The sequence below is a fragment of the Pongo abelii genome, chromosome 3 (genome assembly GCF_028885655.2).
Source record: "Pongo abelii isolate AG06213 chromosome 3, NHGRI_mPonAbe1-v2.0_pri, whole genome shotgun sequence".
NCBI lineage: Eukaryota > Metazoa > Chordata > Mammalia > Primates > Hominidae > Pongo > Pongo abelii.
The window spans coordinates 175188521-175209210 of NC_071988.2; the positions used below are offsets into that span (position 1 = coordinate 175188521).

The 20690-nt window shown below is 36.7% G+C and overlaps 1 protein-coding gene across 16 annotated transcripts in view; it reads left to right on the forward strand.

Annotated features, from left to right (window-relative positions):
• Positions 1 to 16730, forward strand: part of TRIM2 (tripartite motif containing 2) — a 181877-nt gene extending 165147 nt beyond the window's left edge. For all 16 annotated transcript variants that reach the window (XM_054554585.2, XM_054554588.2, XM_054554592.1 and 13 more), the window contains 4 exons: positions 4114 to 4282; positions 5560 to 5630; positions 10012 to 10152; positions 16336 to 16730. In XM_054554585.2, coding sequence (XP_054410560.1) covers positions 4114 to 4282; positions 5560 to 5630; positions 10012 to 10152; positions 16336 to 16488 — 534 coding nt within the window. In that variant the 3' untranslated portion in view covers positions 16489 to 16730. The remainder of the gene's footprint in view (positions 1 to 4113; positions 4283 to 5559; positions 5631 to 10011; positions 10153 to 16335) is intronic.
• Positions 16731 to 20690: the final 3960 nt, after the last annotated feature.

Here is a 20690-nt window from a genome sequence, read left to right on the forward strand (position 1 = left end):
CCCCTTTTCTGCATTTTAATAATTGTATATGTGGTAAGACATACCCAAATATGACAAGTTTAATGTGAATATTTATATCTTGAATATCTTGAAAATGTTTATATAGTTTAGAGGCAACCTATTTGTTTATGTTTGATACTCTAGCAAAACCGTGATCTGTCTTTGTAAATTCAGAAGCTAATACTAAAATAGGTTCACTTACGGAGACAAGAGTTTTATGTCTAAGGAAGAAGGGCTCTCTAAGTATTTTTTGTTCAGTGATTCAATAGTCTATCTGTAATAGACACTCTTAGAAGAACTGGGTTCTTAGAGTTGGAATATTAAAGGTAATAATGAGAATAAACTCTAAAGAACACTCATGCCCCCTAGAGGATAGGGGGAGTGGAGGTGGTGTAGTTTCAGCAATACCCTCTTCTATGATAGGTGTTGATCAAAACCCAAAGGGTAAAAGGATAGCACATGAAAACACTTTAGGACCCTCACAGGAGTTCATCCAAGTGGAATATCCACAGGTGTAGACAGAGATACTTATTTTCTTTTTCTTCCTTGGTGGGACTCAGTAAAATTAAACAAGTGCTGAGAAAGACACACGTTTAACACCAGTGTAGACTCTGTATTTATTCCTAGTAGTTCCAGAGATGTAACATCTTATCTCCTTTTCTTTTATTCACCAATTTATTAGCCCTAATTTTTATTTATCTCTGCCTCCTCTAAATTTATTCTATCTTCCCCACTCCCTCCTATCTTCCAGCCCATCTAGAAACCTTTTCTATCCAAACAAATAGAGACATCTCTGGCCACCTTACTCTAAAATATCTCATCTCTTTCCTGTTCAATTTAAGGAACTATTTGTTGAGTTAAATACCCTGATTAAACCATTCCAAAGGCAGGGTTAAAATATTTTTGCTGGGCCGGGCACAGTGGCTCACATCTGTAATCCCAGCACTTTGGGAGGCCGAGGCGGGCAGATCACCTGAGGTCAGGAGTTCAAGACCAGCCTGGCCAACATGGTGAAATCCCATCTCTACTAAAAACACAAAAAATTAGCTGGGCATGGTGATGGGCACCTGTAATCCCAGCTACTTGGGAGGCTGAGGCAGGAGAATCACTTGAACCCGGGAGGCAGAGGTTGCAATGAGCTGAGATCGCGTCATTGCACTCCAGCCTGGGCAACAAGAGTAAAACTCTGTCTCAAAAAAATATATATATTTTTTTTGTTTCTTTGTTTGTTTGTTTACTATTCTGTTTAAGATGGGGTTGACACAATCAGGGAAATGCAGGGATTCTTTCCTTTCACTTGGTTGAATCCAGTGCAGCTAAACTAGGAGTGATGAAGGGAAGTGGAAAGAAATTTTGGTTCAATGTTTAAGTTATTCTTTTAGATCTGCCCTAGTTGTCACTACATGATAGAATGGAAGTAACCCTTTATTTTCTCTTTTTATTCTAGATAATTATCCATTTGATATTATTTGGTTGAGTCATCTAAGCAACTACAAGTGTTCATAATGTTAGGTAGCAATGATATTCTTGTTTTAATCATCGAAGTGCCTTCTCTCCCTTTTGATCTCTGCTGACTTACCCTCTATTTAGACATGAAACAACAAATGCCATTTCTTTACCCACCATTGTGTTATAGCCTCTTTGATCTTTGGGCTAGATTGGAGAATCAGAATCAAATTTACACAGCAGTTCCTCTTGCCAAGAAAACCACTGTTTCTTTCCTAAGTAATTGTGTTCCTTTGCTCTAAAGAGATGAAATCTGAATCTTCATCATTTATAAACTTAGAAGAATAAAAGGAGCATATAAAGTCTAAAGTCCTCATCATGCAAAGTCCCATCCTGCTACTAGAAAATTTAAAAATACATATGTAGTTCACATTATATTTCTATCAGACAGCATTAATATAGAGAGATAAAATAAGAAGGCTAAAGCATAACCTATGAGAATACAACTTTTTGTGTTTTCTAAGATATAGACGCTGATTTCTCACTTTTCCTTCCAGAAGTCTATGTACATACATGCACACATATAACACATGTGGACTCAGACTACACTCATTGTTCCTTACCTTAATTTGTTTAATAGTATGTCCGAGAGTTTTTGTTGTTGTTGTTGTTTTTGAGACAGTCTCGCTCTGTCACCCAGGCTGGAGTGAGGTGGCGCGACCTCGGCTAACTGCAACCTTCATCTCCCGGGTTCAAGTGATTCTCCTGCCTCAGCCTCCTGAGTAGCTGGGATTACAGGCACCCACCACCACACCCAGCTAATTTTTGTATTTTTAGTAGAGATGGGGTTTCACCACCTTGGCCACACTGGTCTTGAACTCCTGACCTCAAGTTATCCACCCACCTCAGCCTCCCAAAGTGCTGGGATTACAGGTGTGAGCCACTGTGCCCGGTGAAGAGTTCTTTCATAAAAACACATTGATCTGCTTCCTTCCAACACGTCAAGCCTGGGTGCCAGGGAGAACTGTGGTTCTTATAGTTTCCCTGACTTAACATACATTCCTTCCTGCTGTTCCCTCACCTGGGGTGCTCCTTCGCCTTCCTTGTCTCCTGTGGCGTCATCAAGTTATCACTTCACATGCATTCTGAGATGGCCTAATTGAATTCTCCCAAGTCTATTAAAATGAAGACTCAATACCAGACTCTTTAAAGAGATACAGTAGACATGCTTGTCCCTGCAATGTGACTGAGACATACTTGAGGGCAGGAGCTACGTCTTTTTGTGTTTGTGTGCCATGTGCCTAGAATACCGTGTCAGGCACATAGTGGGTGCTTGGGCAGTGTTTGTAGAATTAGGAAATAAATAAGTGAATGAGTGAAGCACTTCTTTATATGTAGTCTAGAAAATGAAGCTATAGAAAGAAAAGTAAAGGTACAAGACCTGTATCTCATGGCAAATAGACATTTAAATACACACCACAGTCTACTCAGGAACAGGAATAAAATTTAAAATATGGTATATGATTGATAGAAATCAAATGCTTTTCCCCTATTTTAAAATATGATAAAAAGTGGAGCCATTTAATCATTGTGATTGCCCTGTAATAATGCTAGACTTTTAAAATTAATGTATTCAATAGATATTCATTGAATATTTATTATGCACCAAGAAGTGTGTTGCCCCTGAGTACACAACGGTGAATAAAACAGATGTGACTCCCGCCCAAGGAGAATTTAATTCTCGTAAAGTTCAATGCTAGATGCCAGGCAATTTTGATATGATGATCTATAACAATGACACTGATGGCTTCCCTACAGTGACTGCTTGCTGTGTGCTACACTCTACAATAAACCCTTTACCTACCTTATTTTACTTAATACATCTTCCAAAAATGCCATTGGGAGTTGTCGAGTTGTCATTTTTTGAACATTTTTTAATGTATAAGGAATCTGAAGTTTAAGGAAATGAAATCCATCTGTGCTATTCCAGGTGTGTTTAAAGCAAGCAATGGAAGTAGGTCAGTCTTCTGAGTCATAATCCAGTGATCTTTCACCAGATCACACCGCCTCTTCAACAGGGAACTGTGACCCCAGTTTAGGGGATCCTAGACTACTTTTGGTGGTGATCTCTTTTAAGAATAAGGATTTTAAGGGCTGGGCATCGGGGCTCATGCCTGTAATCCCAGCACTTGGGGAGGTTGAGGTGGGTGGATCACGAGGTCAGGAGTTCAAGACCAGCCTGGCCAACAAAGTGAAACCCTGTCTCTACTAAAAATACAAAAAAAATTAGCCAGGTATGGTGGTGCACACCTGTAGCCCCAGCTACTCAGGAGGCTGAGGCAGGAGAATTGCTGGAACCCAGGAGGTGGAGGTTGCAGTGAGCCGAGATTGCACCACTGCACTCCAGCTGGGACAACAGAATGAGACTTCATCTCAAAAAAAATAAATAAATAAAAGAATAAGGATTTATATAGATATCAGTAGCAAATAATGAATGTGACAAAGCCAGTTTTCCAAGACAGAAGTTCATTGTGATATATGAGTAGCTGTGTACCCGTTTGAACCTTCAGGTAAATGTTGACCAAAACAGTGTTTATCTTCATGTTCTGTAGTGGTTTAAACTTTGACTCTATACTGTACTTGTATTTCTGTACTTGTTTCAAACAGACAAAAATTGGATCAGGAAAGCTGATGGGACCCAAAGGAGTTTCTGTGGACCGCAATGGGCACATTATTGTTGTGGACAACAAGGCGTGCTGCGTGTTTATCTTCCAGCCAAATGGGAAAATAGTCACCAGGTTTGGTAGCCGAGGAAATGGGGACAGGCAGTTTGCAGGTACACTCGATGGTAATATGTAAACCCCCTTTTTTATGCTTCTTCTGCTCACATTTGCATGATGTTGGAGCATGTTGAAGACACCACATCCCTAGTGTGTTTGCTGGCTTTGGGAAAGATGCTGGGGATGAAACCTAAGCAAAAGCATGGTTCGTTGCTTGAGTCTTAGTCACCGCCACCCACCCGGCAGTAAGTTGAGCTGCAGTCCATGTGTGGTGTTTATTGGTGGCAGTTCACAACTCAGAAGTCTAGCGTTGAAATATTCATATTAAATAAGGTATAAATTTTAAAATAAAAATATTTGAAAAACAAGGAATAACTACTGTTTCAGCCTAGCTGTAGCTTTGCTTAAAAAGCCACTGAATGAGAATTTTTTTTCACCTTTCTAGGTTATTGTAAGAGAACAGGAGTCTAGAATATTTGCTGAGTTTAAGGAGGGCAGCCTGTTTTACGTCTCTTTGGTGTAGCACTTTGCAGTCACAAGCTTATTTAGGTTTTTGCATTTGCAAGAAGAGGCTGAAAATAGCTTATTAATTTTCTTTTTGAAAGGATGCTTTTGGCACTTAGTATTAATTTGCATAATATTTGTTTGTGCTTTGTCTCCAGTTCTGCCAAGGTTCTGAATGTCACCCAGAATTATAGTGTGGGTTTTTTGTTCTTTTGTTTTATTTTGTTTTGTTTTGTTTTGTTTTGTTTTGGAGACAGGGTCTCGCTCTGTCACCCAGGCTGGAGTGCAGTGGCGTGATCTCAGCTCACTGCAGCCTCGACCTCCTGGGTTCAAGTGATCCTCCTGCCTCAGCCCTCCAAGTAGCTGGGACTACAGGCGTGTGCCACCATGCCCAGCTAACCAATTTTTTAAAAATTACATATTGGAGTCTCTTTTCCAATGCTGAGTTGCCACGTCTTTCCTCAGTGGGAGCTGAGGGCTCTAAAATGACTAACAGATACTCAGGGAAGCTGGCAGATGTGACTTTTAGATGGTGGCACAGAGAATGAATTCTGATGCTTACTGCTCCTCCCACTTCATTAGGGCTGCTAGAACTCCCAGCCTGATTGGGAAAGAGTCAGAATAGACTGGCGCAAGTAGAGAATAATATACGATCCATGTTATCTGGAACTGGAGGTCTGGCTGAATGATCTTTCAAAGACTGAGTCTATGATTCTTTGTACTTTCTTAAATAACTAAGTTAATATATTAAGTTTGTTTGTTACAGTAACTGCTATATGTAATCACTTTTGTTGTAGTCATCACATATTTTTTTCCATCTTTATTGCAGGTCCCCATTTTGCAGCTGTAAATAGCAATAATGAGATTATTATTACAGATTTCCATAATCATTCTGTCAAGGTACTACAAGCACATGGGTTGTTGTTAACGTTTAACTGCTTTTATGGAGAAATTGGTCTGTGAGAAAATAATGCAATACTTACATATGGCACCAAAGGGAGTTAACCAGAAGAGTAGACTTTGCTTCTGCTCAAAGATGCCAGTTTTAACTTGGACTTACAGACCTTGGAAAGTCAGGAAATTGAACAAAATGTGGTGGCAATAAGTTGCTTAATTTGAAACTGGTGCAAATGAAGAGGACTTGAAAATTAAATTTTAAAAAGCAATTCATTGAACTTAGAGGCAGAACTTTCTGAAGCTTAATATTTTGTGGCTAGTCAATAAATTAAAATCACTTTTTCAATTTTCCGCATCTTTTTGTTAAAAAAAAATTAGATATTCGACTCTGTTACAACAACAGACAGCATGGGGAGGGGGATAATCCTAGCATACATTCATACAGTATATTTTATACTTCTTAGAATGCTTTCACACATTTGGTGTTCTTTAGAAAACAGTGACCTATAGTATATCTTTCTTACTAGGTACCGGGGAGAGAGATTTGAACTTTATTATGAGAAAATCAGGAAATAATAAAATGGTTCAAAACAAATTACTCACTTACTCTCACTGAAATGATGAGAAAATATTTAGTAATATCCTAGATCAAGCTTCTCAAGGTGTGATGCATGTTCCACTGAAGGTATGATCAGTGGCCATAGGCAGTACACTGGTGGATATTTTTATTTTAAGTTATGCATTTATTTTAGGGCTACCTTTTGTTTACATCAAGTGATGCTGTTTTGCACTTAACAGACATAATAAAGTTTTTCTTTTAAATACGTTAATCTAAATTTTAAAAGGTGAGTCATTTTAAAGGAAAAATGATAAGGAAACAGCAGAGGATGGTATGCCAATGAGTAAAGTTTGCACTTAGAAACAAGACTGAGCAACCAAAATTAATAATGACTTATCAGTGCTAATGACTGCGATAGCTAGATAAGGGGTAGGATTTTTAACACCCAAAGGTACTCTCTGTGATGTCCTTTCCGCATCCTGGAAAGCCTCTAACCTGAGTAAATGGAGAAGGCTTGGATCTTTTTGAGGGATGCCAAGTCCCTGTGCAGACAGTAGCGCACAGTGGGCTGCGGAAATGGGGTCAGGATAAGGGAACAGGGTGCCCGCCATTGCTTTTTTCTGAAACTGCTCCCTGCCATATTGTCTCTCCAGAGATGCTCACATGGTGGCATAGGTCCCCCTTACACTCAAATGCAGATAATCTGCATTCTCTGCTGACACTACTGTCCATGGGAAGTGTCTTGGTAAAAGGAATAGGATAGTGGAAAAAGTTGGTAGCCAAAGAAGGACAGAAGTAGAGAGCAAAGAGGCAGCAGGAACCGGGCTGCGGACTGCCTCCCCGGGAGTTATAACAGTGCTGGAGAATGAGCACAACTGTCAAAGGATAACACAGGTTGTTCTCATACTTCCTACTCTCACTCACTTTGTAGAGGAATCATTCGTATAACTACAGGGCATTCAGCAAGAAGGAAACCCATATGAGATCCTAATAGTACAAAGGCCAGCAAATGCTTGCAGAGGTTCTGCCCACTCCCAACTGAAAGACAGTCATAATTAATCAAGTTGCTCTTTTCTACTAAGCGCAACTGTGATCTCAGAGCCTTTCCTGTCCAGTGCTCCAGGCAACTTCTAAGAATCAACTGGCATTGGTATGTGGGACGGCTCCTATTTACCAGTCCTGGCTGACACTGTAGAAAGAATTAAAACATATGTAAGTAACCAAAATGCAAGGCAGGTAGCACTACATAGTTTCATAAAATAGGTACATATAAAGTTTCCTAACTTTCCAAAAGAAAAGAGAAGATTTCCTTAATTAAGATGATCAGGGGAGACTTCCAAGTGGAGATGGTATTTGACATGAGCAGAATTTTGAAATCAGGAAAGGGCTATCATCAAGGTGATTTTTAAAAAAAAAACTTGCTTTAAATATTTATTGTAAAAAGCAAAGCTGTAAAAACTATTTAAGCTCATACTTCTGCCTCTTAATTTGTTTTCATGTGAATAATTTTTAAGTAATTAAATGGCATTTTAGTCGGGAAAAATAGAAAATATGAAACATTTATAATTCTTGAGATTCTGAAAACTCTTCAAGTTTTCAGTATGGTAGAAGTAGATTATTTTAGCTGTTTATTTAAACTCAATTTTCTTCTTGTTTTAAAAAACCATAGCCTTTCGTTGTTGTTTCTCTTCTTTTTGACAACTATTGCCAAATAAGTTTTATGGAATACTTGGGTTTTTCTTCCCCGTGTAATGCTGGGCAGTTAGCAATAGTTCTGAATTCAGGTCACTTCTCTGTTGATAAGTGTAAAATGCATATCTATAGGTCAGTGCTAACAAGGGGTCTAGTTAGCTCCTTAGCTATCTGCAGAATATATTTTCTTTTCATCACAAAACAAGTAAGACTAGATTTGGCATCCTTCATTATCACAAAATGAAGCAAAACTACTTGAGTCATTTGGATTATGCCCAGGAAAACATATTGACTCAGAAAGATAAACAAGGCTGGGTGCAGTGGCTCACACCTGTAATCCCAGCACTTTGGGACGCCAAGGCGGACAGCTCACCTAAGGTCAGGAGTTTGAGACCAGCCTGGCCAACAGGGCGAAACCTCATCTCCAATAAAAATACAAAAATTAGCCAGGAGTGGTGGTGGGCACCCGTAATCCCAGCCACTCAGGAGGTTGAGGCAGGAGAACTGCTTGAACCGGGAAGTGGAGGTTGTGGTGAGCCAAGATTGCGCCACTGCATTCCAGCCTGGGTGACAGAATAAGACTCCATCTCAAAAAAAAAAAAAAAAAAAAGATAAACAAAAAGATTATTTGTAGGACTTAGTAAGGGAAAAAAAATAGAGAATAATAAATTGTGTCCAGCATAAACATGTTCCCACTGGTCTTTAAAACTAGAATGTGTTATGTAAAAGGAGAAAAAAAGAGTCAGAAAAAAAATTTAAACATGGCATCTTAGTAAAAGCTGGTTGTTCTTGCCTTGGTCCTTTCTAAAGAACCACAGAGGTGGCTTGCTTTCTTGGCAAGTATGTAATGAATTCAGGAAGTAGCCATGACTCTTTTTTATCGTAATGTGAGTTTAGCCTGTAGAGATGGAAGTGTCCTACTTTCCCAAGGTACTTACCTAAAAGTAATGGTCATTTTGATCTTTTGTAATCAGAGATGACAACAGGTGGCTCTCTAAAAGGTCTTGAGATCATCCCCAAATGAAGATCTATACTCAAATATAGTGAGCTCTTTCAGTTCTACATTTGAGGAAACCTTACTCTCAAAGTGCCTTGTACATAATACTTTCAGATTTGTCAATGAATATTTCTATGCATCTAGGTATCATGACAATGGAAGTTAAAAATAATGTCCTGGAGACATTCAAAACCATTAGGTATCATCTGAATCATCAAGATACAATTATGCTTACTTTAGTGTTATCATTAAACATTAACATTTACTTTTTTCAAAATCAGTGATCTGTATTGATACATATTTAGCAGCACTCTGTTAATAAGTATATGTAATTAACCAGAGCACTCCACTGCTTGACCATATCAGATGTTAGAGAATTTGCTTAAGAGTTCTGTTTAGCCCCCTACTTCTAACAGCTTCCCTTCTCTCTATTGAGAGATAAAAGAGTAATAGAAAATAGAGTAATAGAAACTACTTTTATATTCATCAAAGCCTTAGGATCATATAAACTCTCAAACTAAAATATCTTCTGAGGATGAATAAAAAAGCCCTTTTCTTATTTCTCACCTGCTGCTACCACACATGTGCACACACACATGCAATGAATTTTTCCCATTGTTAAGTATGGAGTCCAGCCTACTCTTTCTAGTTATGTTGATGTAGTAAAATGATAAATTCTGAGCATCTGGCATAACAAAAAACTCCTACTCTCTGATCCAACTTTTAATGGTCATCCATCCTGTTAGAAATATAAATACAATGCCCATTCTTGAAATTTAGCAATTTCTTTAAAGGTGGGAAGAATAATATTATTGAAAATTATAGCACTTCTTACTCATACTAACTTGTATAGTATTTTATAATTGATAATAAAGGTATCTTTCACATAAGGATTTAATAACCAGATATAAGCCAAAAAAAGTGATGATTTAACAAATGATAAATCAGATTTATACAGTAATTTGGGGAACCACAATTATATGCAGTCTGTCTTGTAGATTTTATTTTCTTTTTTTAGAATGTCTTAAATCATAGGTCTTGTTATAAATAACCTGCTCAAATAGATATTTTTAAATCCATAATGTTGGTTCAAGTATTTTGATGTGAACAAAATAATTTAAAAATATTTCATACAGGTATTTAATCAGGAAGGAGAATTCATGTTGAAGTTTGGCTCAAATGGAGAAGGAAATGGGCAGTTTAATGCTCCAACAGGTGTAGCAGTGGATTCAAATGGAAACATCATTGTGGCCGACTGGGGAAACAGCAGGATCCAGGTAGATCAACGTGCTAATGTATATGGTTAGAGTGTTTGTTTGGTATTTGTTAAAAGTGAAGAATTTGCTGTCCCCCAAACTGGAATGTTTTCTGTTTTCCATTGGTTAGGACATAGGACCATAGATACTCTCACCAGAAGGACCAAACTCAGCAAGAATGGTGTATAAAAAATGTTACCAGAGTGAAACCCTCTAAATTGGGGTTTTAACATGGACCCCACAGACCCCTGCAAAGGGTCTGAAGATAGAATTCAAGGGGGCCATTGAATAAAAATATTACATTATTATATTCATGAACCTCTGGCTGAAAATTATCATTTCCCTTAATCATGAATATAAGCAACAATCATAGTAATTTTAGTAATGCCTATGACTTTGTCACCAAGAAAAATCACAGAAATTTTCATATCATATTGTTGCAAAAATCTTGAATTGTCACTTATTCTCATCACTACTTCAAAATTACAGTAATTATTAGACCCATTACTATTTCTTATTATTTAATGTGCTAATTTTTAGAAGCACACACATATTGCTCTATCATAATTTAGTAATATTTCAATAGCTATATTTTAATATGATTAAACACAATCCCATGTGTTTTGTTTTATGAATTTAAAAACACTATTGTGCTAAATGACCCACGAGTCAAAGAGGAAGTCTCAAGGAAAATTGTAAAATATATTGGACTGGATGAAAATGCAAATAGAACATATCAAAATTTGTGGAATTTAGGAAAAACAATGCTGAGAGGGAAATTAATATGCTAAATGCTTCTATTAGAAAAGAGGAAACATTTTAAATCAATGGTCTAAGCTGCCATCTCAAGAAGCTAGAAAGAAAAGAGCAAACCCCAAACAAGCAGAAGGAAGCAAGGCTGAAATTGAAGGCCGGGCGCTGTGGCTCACGCCTTTAATCCCAGCACTTTCAGAGGCCGAGGCAGGCAGATCACTTGAGATCAGGAGTTCAAGACAAGCCTGGCCAACATGGTGGAACCCCGTCTCTACTAAAAATAGAAAAAATTTGCCAGATGTGGTGGCAGGCGCCTGCAAGCCCAGCTACTCAGGAGGCTGAAGCAGGAGAATCGCTTGAACCCAGGAGGCAGAGGCTTCATTGAGCCAAGATCGCATCATTGCACTCCAGCCTGGGCAACAGAAGGAGACTCTGTCTCAAAAAATTTAAAAAAAAAAAAGAAAGAATGAAATTCAAAACAGAAAAGCAGTAGGGAAAATCCATGAAATAGCGAATTGGCTCTTTGAAAAGATAATAAAACCAAAAAACCCTAGCAAGACTGACAAAGGAAATAAGAGAAAAGACACAAAATACTAATATTGATACATGTCCTGTAGACATCAAAAGGATAGTAAGGGAATTCTGCGAACAACTCTACATACATAAGTTTGACAACTTAGATGAAATAGACAACTCCTCAAAAAATACCAACTCCACAACTCTAGTATGAAATAATTTGAATAGCCCTATAACTATTAAGAAAATTGAATTCATAATTTTAAAACACCAAAAAGAAATGTCTAGACGGAGATGATTTCACCATGGAATTCTTCCAAATGTTTAAAGAATTTAGTAACAATTGTATACAATTTCTTCCAGAAAATAGAAGATAAGAGAATACTTCCCAACTCATTTTCCAATCAGCTTTTGAAGTCCTGTTACCAAAACCAGGCTAAGATGGTACAAAAAAGAAAGCTACAGACCCATATTCCTCCTGTGTGTAAAAATTCTTAAAGATATATTAACAAATATAATTCAGCAATATGTAAAAATCACTGCATGACCAAGTGGAGTTTATTCCAGGAATGCAAGACTGGTTTAGTATTAGAAAATCAGGGAGTCTCTGAGCTACTCTGGCTTGGGAGGCTGCCCTTTAAAAAATAAAAATAAAGAAAATCAGTCAATGTAATAATCCACCATATTAAAATTCTAAAGAAGAAAAACTATATGATCATATCAATTAACACTGAAAAATCATTTGACAAAATTTAATACCCATTCATGACAAAACTGTCAGAAAACTAAGACTCTCTCAACTTGATAAACAACATCTATGAAAACCTATAGCTAACACCATACTTCATAGTAAAAGACTGAATGCATTCCCTATAGAGCAAGGATGTCTCACCATTCTTGTTCAGTATAGTACTAGAAGTTCTAGCCAGCACGAAAGGTAGAAAGGAAATAAAAAGCTTACAAATTAGAGTGAAAGAAATTAACCACTCTCCCTGTTTGCAGATAACATGATGTTTACATAGAAAATCCCAAAGAATCTACAAAAACAGTTCCTAGAATAGGTGAGTTCAGCAAGATTGCAGAATACAAGATCAACATACAAAAATCGATTATGGTCGGGCACAGTGGCTCATGCATGCAACGCCAGCACTTTGGGAGGCCAAGGTGGGAAGACTGCTTGAGGCCAGGAGTTTGAGACTAGCCTGGGCAACACAGGACGACCCTATCTCTACAAAAAAATACGAAGATTAGCCAGACATGGTGGCACATGTCTACAGGCTCAGCTACTCAGGAGGCTGAGGCAGAAGGATTCCTTAAGTCTGGGAGTTGGAGACTGCAGTGAGCTATGATTGTGCTACTGCACTCCAGCCTGGGTGACAGAGCAAGACCCTGTCTCTTAAGAAAAAAACAAACAAAAATTATATTTTTATAAACTAGCAACTAACAGTGAAAACCAAAATTAAAAATACAATACCATTTAGAATCACTGAAAAAATATATACTTAGGTATTATAACAAAATATATTCAATGTTTGTATGCTGAAAACTATAAAATGCTGGCAAAAGAAATCAAAGAAGGTCTAAGTAAGTGGAGAAACAACTGTGTTCATGGACTGCAAGACTCAACAATGATGTCAGTTGTCTTCAAATTAATATACAGGTTTAACACAAAATCTCAGCAGGATTTTTTGCAGATATAAATCTTATTTTAAAATTTATATGGCAAGGCAAAGGAAATAGCTAAAACAATTTTGAAAAAGAAGAATAAATTGAGAGGAATCACTCTACCCTTACTAACCCATAGAGTAAGCTATATGACTTACTATATAGTTACCATAATCAAGTCTATGTAATACGGTGGAGGAATAAACACATACCTCAGTGGGACAGAATAGTGAATCTAGAAATCACTCCCACAGTTGTACAGCCTATTGCATTTTGACAAAGGTACAAAAGCAATTCAATGGAGGAACGATGGCCTTTTCAACAAATGGGACTGGAACAACTAAGACCACCACAGAGGAAAAAAAGAATGAATGTTAATTTGTACAAAAAGTTGGCTCAAAATGGACTGTAGATTTAACTGTAAAAGGTAAAACTATAACATTTTTAAAAGATAATGTTTGAGGAGATAAACTTTTAGAATAATTTAAGAGAAAATCTTTGGGACCTAGGGCTCCATGAAGAGTTTTTAGATATAATACCCAAACTATAATCCATAAAAGAAAAACAATTAACAAATTGGATTTCATAAAAAATAAAAGCTTTTGCCCTGCGAAAGATCCCTTTAAGGGGATAAAAAGATAGGCAACAGACTGAGAGAAAGTATTTACCAACTGAATTTCTGACAAAGGAATTATACCTAGAATATGTAAAGATTCTCAAGACTCAGCAGTAAAATAATTTAACGATCCAATTAGAATAATGAGCAAAAGGCAGCTGGGTGCTGTGGCTCACAACTGTAATCCCAGCACTTTGGGAGGCCAAGGTGGGTGGATCACCTGAGGTCAGGAGTTTGAGACCAGCCTGGCCAACATGGCGAAACTGCATCTCTACTGAAAATACAAAAATTAGCTGGGTATGGTGGTGTGTACCTGTAATACCAAGTACTTGGGAGGCTGAGGCAGGAGAATCACTTGAACCCAGAAGGCGGAGGTTGCAGTGAGCCATGATCACGCCATTGCACTCCAGCCTGGGTGACAAGAGTGAAATTTCGTCTCAAAAAAAAAAAAAAGAAAAGAAAAATGAGGAAAAGGCATTAAGAGAAATTTTACCAAAGAGGATGTATACATAAAAAGATGTGCAATATCACTAGACATTAGGGAAGTACAAATTAAGACCATGGTGAGATATTACTGCACACTTATAAGGATAGCTAAAATTAAAAATATTAATAATGCCAAACACTGGAGAGCATGTAGAGAAACCAGGTCTCTCATGCATTGATGGTAGAAATGCAAAACTACACAGTCATCCTTGAAAATAGTTTGGCAGTTTCTTTAAAAACTAAACATATACTTACCATACAACCCATAAATTATACTCCTGAGTGTCTGTCCCAGAGAAATGAAAACTTACGTCCACACAAAAACGTGTACATTGTTGTTCATAGAAGGTTTATTTGTAATAGCCCAAAACTGAAAATAACCCAGATGTCTTTCAATAGGTTCATGACTAAACAAACTGGTATGTCTATACTAAGGAATATGACTTGGCATTAAAACGGAACAGACTAATGATACACTCAACAACTCAGATGCATCTCAAGGGCATGATGCAGAGTGAAAAAAAAGCCATTTTCAGAAGGTTACATACTATATGATTCTATTTGTGTAACATTCTCAAAAAAATAACAAAATTATAGAGAAGGAAAACAGATTAGTAGTTGGCAAGGATTAGCGACGTGAGGAAAGGGGAGTAAGTATGACCATAAAGATGTAGCAAGAGGGAGATCTTTATGTTAATGGGATAATTCTGTACGTTGGTTGCAGTGGTAAATCTGCACACACGATAAAATGACATAAAACTGTACACACACAACCCAAAGTCAATGTATTGGGTTTTGCGTGGTACCATAATTATAGAAGATGTGACCATTGGAGGAAACTGAGTGAAGAGTACACAGGACCTTTCTCTACTATCTTTGCCACTTCCTATGAATCTATAATTATTTCAAAATAAAAATTTAACAAAAGTAACAAAGCAGAAACCGATAGACCAAAAGAAAGTGATTTCACATCCAAATATATGATCAGCTCCCCCCGTACCCCCAAATCCCACATTTGTGAATTCAACCAAATACAGATTGAAAATTTCAGGAAAAATAATTTGTTAAATACAATGATTAAAAATAATACGAATTGTAAAAATACATAATATTATTTACATTATATAGCATTTACATTGCTCTAAGTATTAGAAGTAATCTAGAGATGATTTAAAATATATGGGGGGATGTGCACAGGTTAGGTGCAAATACTAGGCTATTTTATATAAAGGACTTGAGAATCTGAAGATTTTGGTATCAATCTCCTGGGATACCAGGGGATGGCTTTACATGTTGAACCATTGACTTCTTACAACCCACTCTTTTCTAAAAAGGAAAAAATAATATCTACTGTCTCATTGCTATTATGACTCAGGAACATTCTTCCATCATCTAGTTGCTAATTTTTCCCCTTATAATTGGGGGGGGAGGAAAAGGATGTGAGGCTGGAAGTGGAATAAGTGAAGATTTAACATGAACAATAAGGTTCATTCATTTTCTAAGCACCATCTAGGGCCCTTCCCACCCAATATTTGTTGTGACCACTATAGGAATACAAGTGAAAGCTAGCAGCCAATGGCATATTCTACTCCACCAACTGGTAATAGATGGGGAGAGGAGAGAAAGCAAGGTAAGTGGAGAGTAGGATTACAGATATGATAGTGACATAAACAAAGACATATCCACAGATGGATAGATGATTACCTAAGTGCTTTTTTGTTTTGCTTTTTTTTTTTTTTTTCTGCTTTTTTTTTAAGAGACAGAGTCTCGCTATTTTGCTCAGGCTGTTCTTAAACTCCTGGCCTCAAGGGATCCTCCCACCTTCACCTACCAAAGTGCTGGCATTACAGGTATAAGCCACTGCACCTGGCTTATGCTAATGTTTTAAATATGAAAGCGTATATACTGGGCATGGTGGCTCATGGCTATAATCTTAGCACTTTGGGAGGCTGAATCAGGAGAATCTCTTGAGCCTACAAATTAGAGGTTACAGTAAGCTGTCTTCACACCACTGCATGCCAGCCTGGGTGACAGAGTGAGACCCTGTCAAAAAGAAAGAAAGAAAGAAAAAGAAACAGAAAAACATTAGCATCAAGAGTTTTCTAACTCATGTTCAGCATATTACTATAACTTCTCCTATGACATTCTCACTTCCTATTTGTTTACAGGTTTTTGATGGGAGTGGATCATTTTTGTCCTACATTAACACATCTGCTGACCCACTCTATGGCCCCCAAGGCCTGGCCCTAACTTCAGATGGTCATGTTGTGGTTGCAGACTCTGGAAATCACTGTTTCAAAGTCTATCGATACTTACAGTAATGGTGGGCAGCTGGATACCCGCTTCCAAGGTCTTGCACTATAAACTGGAATGGATTTCTTAACGCGGGACCAGATTATGACTAGAGTTTTTATGCCAGAAGGAATCATTGGTGAACTTTCCAAGGTTATTTCTGAATGTAACAATTTCCTTAAAAATTGCTTATCCAATTTCTGTATTTCACCTTTAGGGTTAAAAAAAAAAAAAAAACTCTTCTACTGAATCTATAAAAACTGCAGTTTTACATCTGTGAACTATGGCTTAAGGGACAGGATTTATGTAGCTAAACTAATTTTGCAAATCAAACAGACACTTAAAAAAACTAGCATATGTAAAGGTATTTGTTAATCCTGTGAATGGTAGCTTTTGCACAGAACTTCCAAAAGCAAAACAAAAACAAAATCTATTGTAGTTATATACTTCATTTAACCTAGGTCACAAGACCCAGGGAATCTTCTAACCTCACTTTTACAGTAGGTATTACTCTTGTGACTTTTTTTGGTTATCAACAACTACATATAAATTACTTTAGAAAAAGTAAGGCTGTCTTGCAAAATGATCCCAGCTCTGATTAGCAGGCCTCTGGAGTTCAGAACTTAAGAATCAGTGCAAATTTCTCAACCTTTCTGGGTTAGACAAAGATCCTTTTTTGTGTGTTCTTTTCACCACCCCTTTGGCTCACTTTGTATCAGAAAACAAAGTACTTCTTCAGGGAAACCTGAAATTTCTAATGCTTTGAAAAGCATATTACAAAAGTAATGCTACCTTTTGGGAAACAAACTGCCCCATTAATTCCAGATCATTGCACTGGAATGTAATCAAGAAAAAGTTAGTCATGTTTTATGTACCATGTTTTCACACGTGTCTCTTCTCTTCGACTTCATGAAAGCGAAAGCTTTACCTCCTGCAAATGTCAGCACATGTAGTAGGACACCAGTATCCTAGGACAGAGAGCCATAAGTAGCCCTTTGGAGGACTGATGGTGTCAACCAAAGGCATGTGATTGATTAATGATTTCCCCTTAGAAAGCAAGTGTTAACCAAAGTTGTGTTATCTTGAAAGCATTACAGGTAAGGGCATGTTATGGTTATTTATCATTGTTTAATGAATAGTAGAGGTGTCAAGGGACTATGTATACATGATTAGGGTAAGATAGAATGTATTATATATATATATACACACACACATATATATAGCTGAATCTTTGGTGTATTGAAATAGGCAGCACTCTGAAAGACAGAAGCTTCGTCCAGCCATTCTTCAGCACATTCCTTTACTAAGCAGTTTAAAGCCGTCCTAGTGGAGCAAGCCCTAAAGCAGATTTAATTTTTGCCATTTTCCAAGAATGACGGTGGTGGCTGACTTTTAGTCAGAAAATGGCCTTCTGTGCTTTCAAAAACACACACACACACACACACACACACACACACACACAAAAACCCAACAGGTCAAAATAAAAGTTGAACTTGAGTTACATTTAATTTAAATATAAATGCATCTTGAGAAATGTTAAGAACAATTTAGTCAATCGTTCATCTGTCATTGGTACTGTAAAATAAGCTGTGGTCTATTTACACTGTTTAATTTTCTACTCAGTTCTACCAAATAGGATGTCATGTTTGACATTTTCGATAGTGACTTTGGGGTCTTCTTCACTGAAAGCACCTTAGAACTGTACTATAAGAAAACATTTCCCCTATGTATAATTATATGAATGTGATGTTTATTGCTTATTAATTTATAATTCAGTCATTCTCTATATAGGACTTCTTAAAATTTAGAAGGGAAATCTAGCTACTTCAAATTGTCTATTAAATTTATTATGCCCAAATCAACCTCTGAAAAAAGGTTTTTCCAGGAAGATTTACATTTAGGTTTAATATTTTTTTTAGTTAGGTAGAGTTTTAAAAAATATTTGAGCCTGTCTGTGATAAAGCTATAAAATTCAACAACTTTTTAGGATGTTAAATGAAGACACTGTTTCCTAACATCAGTGAGATACATCTTTGAATTTAAACATTCATATTTACTGAGTACCTACTAGGTACCAACTACTCTTTTAGGCACTGGAAATACAGTGATGGACAAAACAGGTAAAAATCGCTGCCCCCTCAGAGCTGACATTCTGGGGTGGGAATTTCATTTTGCCATGTACTAACACTCTGCACAAAAGACAGGCTAGACTCTTGTCTAGATTGTTTAAAAGAAACTTTTTAAATTGGTTACATTAATTTTAGTTTATTTTCACAAGTAAAAATGGCTTTCTATTTAGATTCTTTCTGTCCCAGGCTGTTGATCTTAAAACTAGTTGATTTAAAGAGGTTTTTTGCACAACATTTAAATTATATTTGTGAACTTAGAAATTAACTTACAATCTAACCAGCCATCATATCATATCCTATCAGGCTAGATATCTCAATAGTAGACTGAATACAAAGCTAGTTTTTTTTACATGTCAATATTGGCACAAACTGGAATGAAAGAATAGTTTGATTCAGACCTGCTCCACTATGTGTTGCTAAAACACATGCTATGGGCACTCCAGGAAACACTATATTTTTTCCAAAAAATATGTGATTATATATGTTAAAGTATAGATAACATTTCACACTTGGATACATATGTGCATTTACTGTATTTCTTGGTAAGCATATTTTTGGGGGAAAGTGCTGCTGATATGATACAAGTAGACAAAATTTAAATGAAATTTTGTCACATTCTATGGAAAATGGTTTCTGGTAAACTGAGAAGGATATTAAAATAAGTGGCTTTTTTCTGGGCTACCATTATTGTTTGATTTCTCTTTGTCAAGTGTATAGAACCTGTCATACATTCATGATAAGTAGCACTGAAAAATTACTCATTCAAATTTCCCCTGGGCATGTAAGTCAAAATATTGCTGGTTGGGATTTCAAGGTCAGTGACGACGCATTTCCTCCCAGTACAGACCCCCAGCCCCCCTTGCTGGACATGGGGAGGCAGAGAGTCATTTGACCATCCAGAAATACATGACTACGAGTCCTTTATGACTGTTTGCCATTTTTTTTTTATTGGTACTTAGTATTTTGATCAAACTTTAGTCTCCAGAAGTAAACAAGTCCCTAAGTTTCCTTATTTTAATTTACTGTGACTAGATTTGAGGCAAATAAATACTCCAGATTCATGCACTAGAACACACTTGCTTCCACTACTAAATATACAGGGTATGTCCTAACATGGAGTTAACTGGAATAGCAGTACACTAGCAAGTGTCTGTGAATCCTTAGCACTGAAGGGTTAACAGAAATGCTTTGGTAATATCTACTTAGTTAATTGGAGGAAGTAGTAAATAAACATTAGGTAATCTGCAGATTATTTCAAATGGGAAAAATCTTTTTGTAGACTCTATAGTACCCTCTCTATTCACTAGCTTCTGAAAAGGGAGGAGTATTTTTAGTTTGATAATTTAATAATTTAAAAACAAGACATCTCCAGGTAGGAAAAAATGAAAGCTATTTCATGCAAACATTATCTAATTTAGCTTAAAAGTGAAAGTGGTAATACTGTTGGTTTCTGTAAATGTTGCAGGGTTTTAAACTTTATAATTACTTTAATATTTTTGATAACTAGAAATCTAGTATCGCCATAAAGGAAACTAAGTGCCCATCAAAGATTTGTTTGGTATAAATAAAGAATTATTTGTTTTGTTTTCAATGGCAGTAAGCTACAAATCATGATGCTTAAAAACTTTCTAAAGATGAATTGTGTGGCAGTGATTGTGTGGTCTGTTTGTGGAGAATGTATGAAAGCTATTAATATTCTAGAATAGATTAATAAATTGGCTATGTTGTTCCAATGAATGTACAGCACTTCCATTAACTTTTGAAAGCAACACAGCCTTAAACTCAATGCTTTTGCTTTATGACATGGGAATGTTCTGTCATCAATGGAGTGTATTCTTGTAATAGAATTCTTTATATCATTCTCAATTCTATAGACTTTCAAGCCTATGTATGAATATGAAGGGTTTTTTTTTTTGCTTTATTTTCTTTTTAGATTTTGTACATTCCATCTTTATAGGTCTGTTTCATATGTTTTATGTATAGAACACTAAGTCTTGCACTCTCTGACATTGATACTGATATATTCTCGTCATTTGTTCTTTTATGAATCAAAATGTTGACTGCCTATTTAAAGAAAAGAATGAACGCTGTGCATCAAAGTG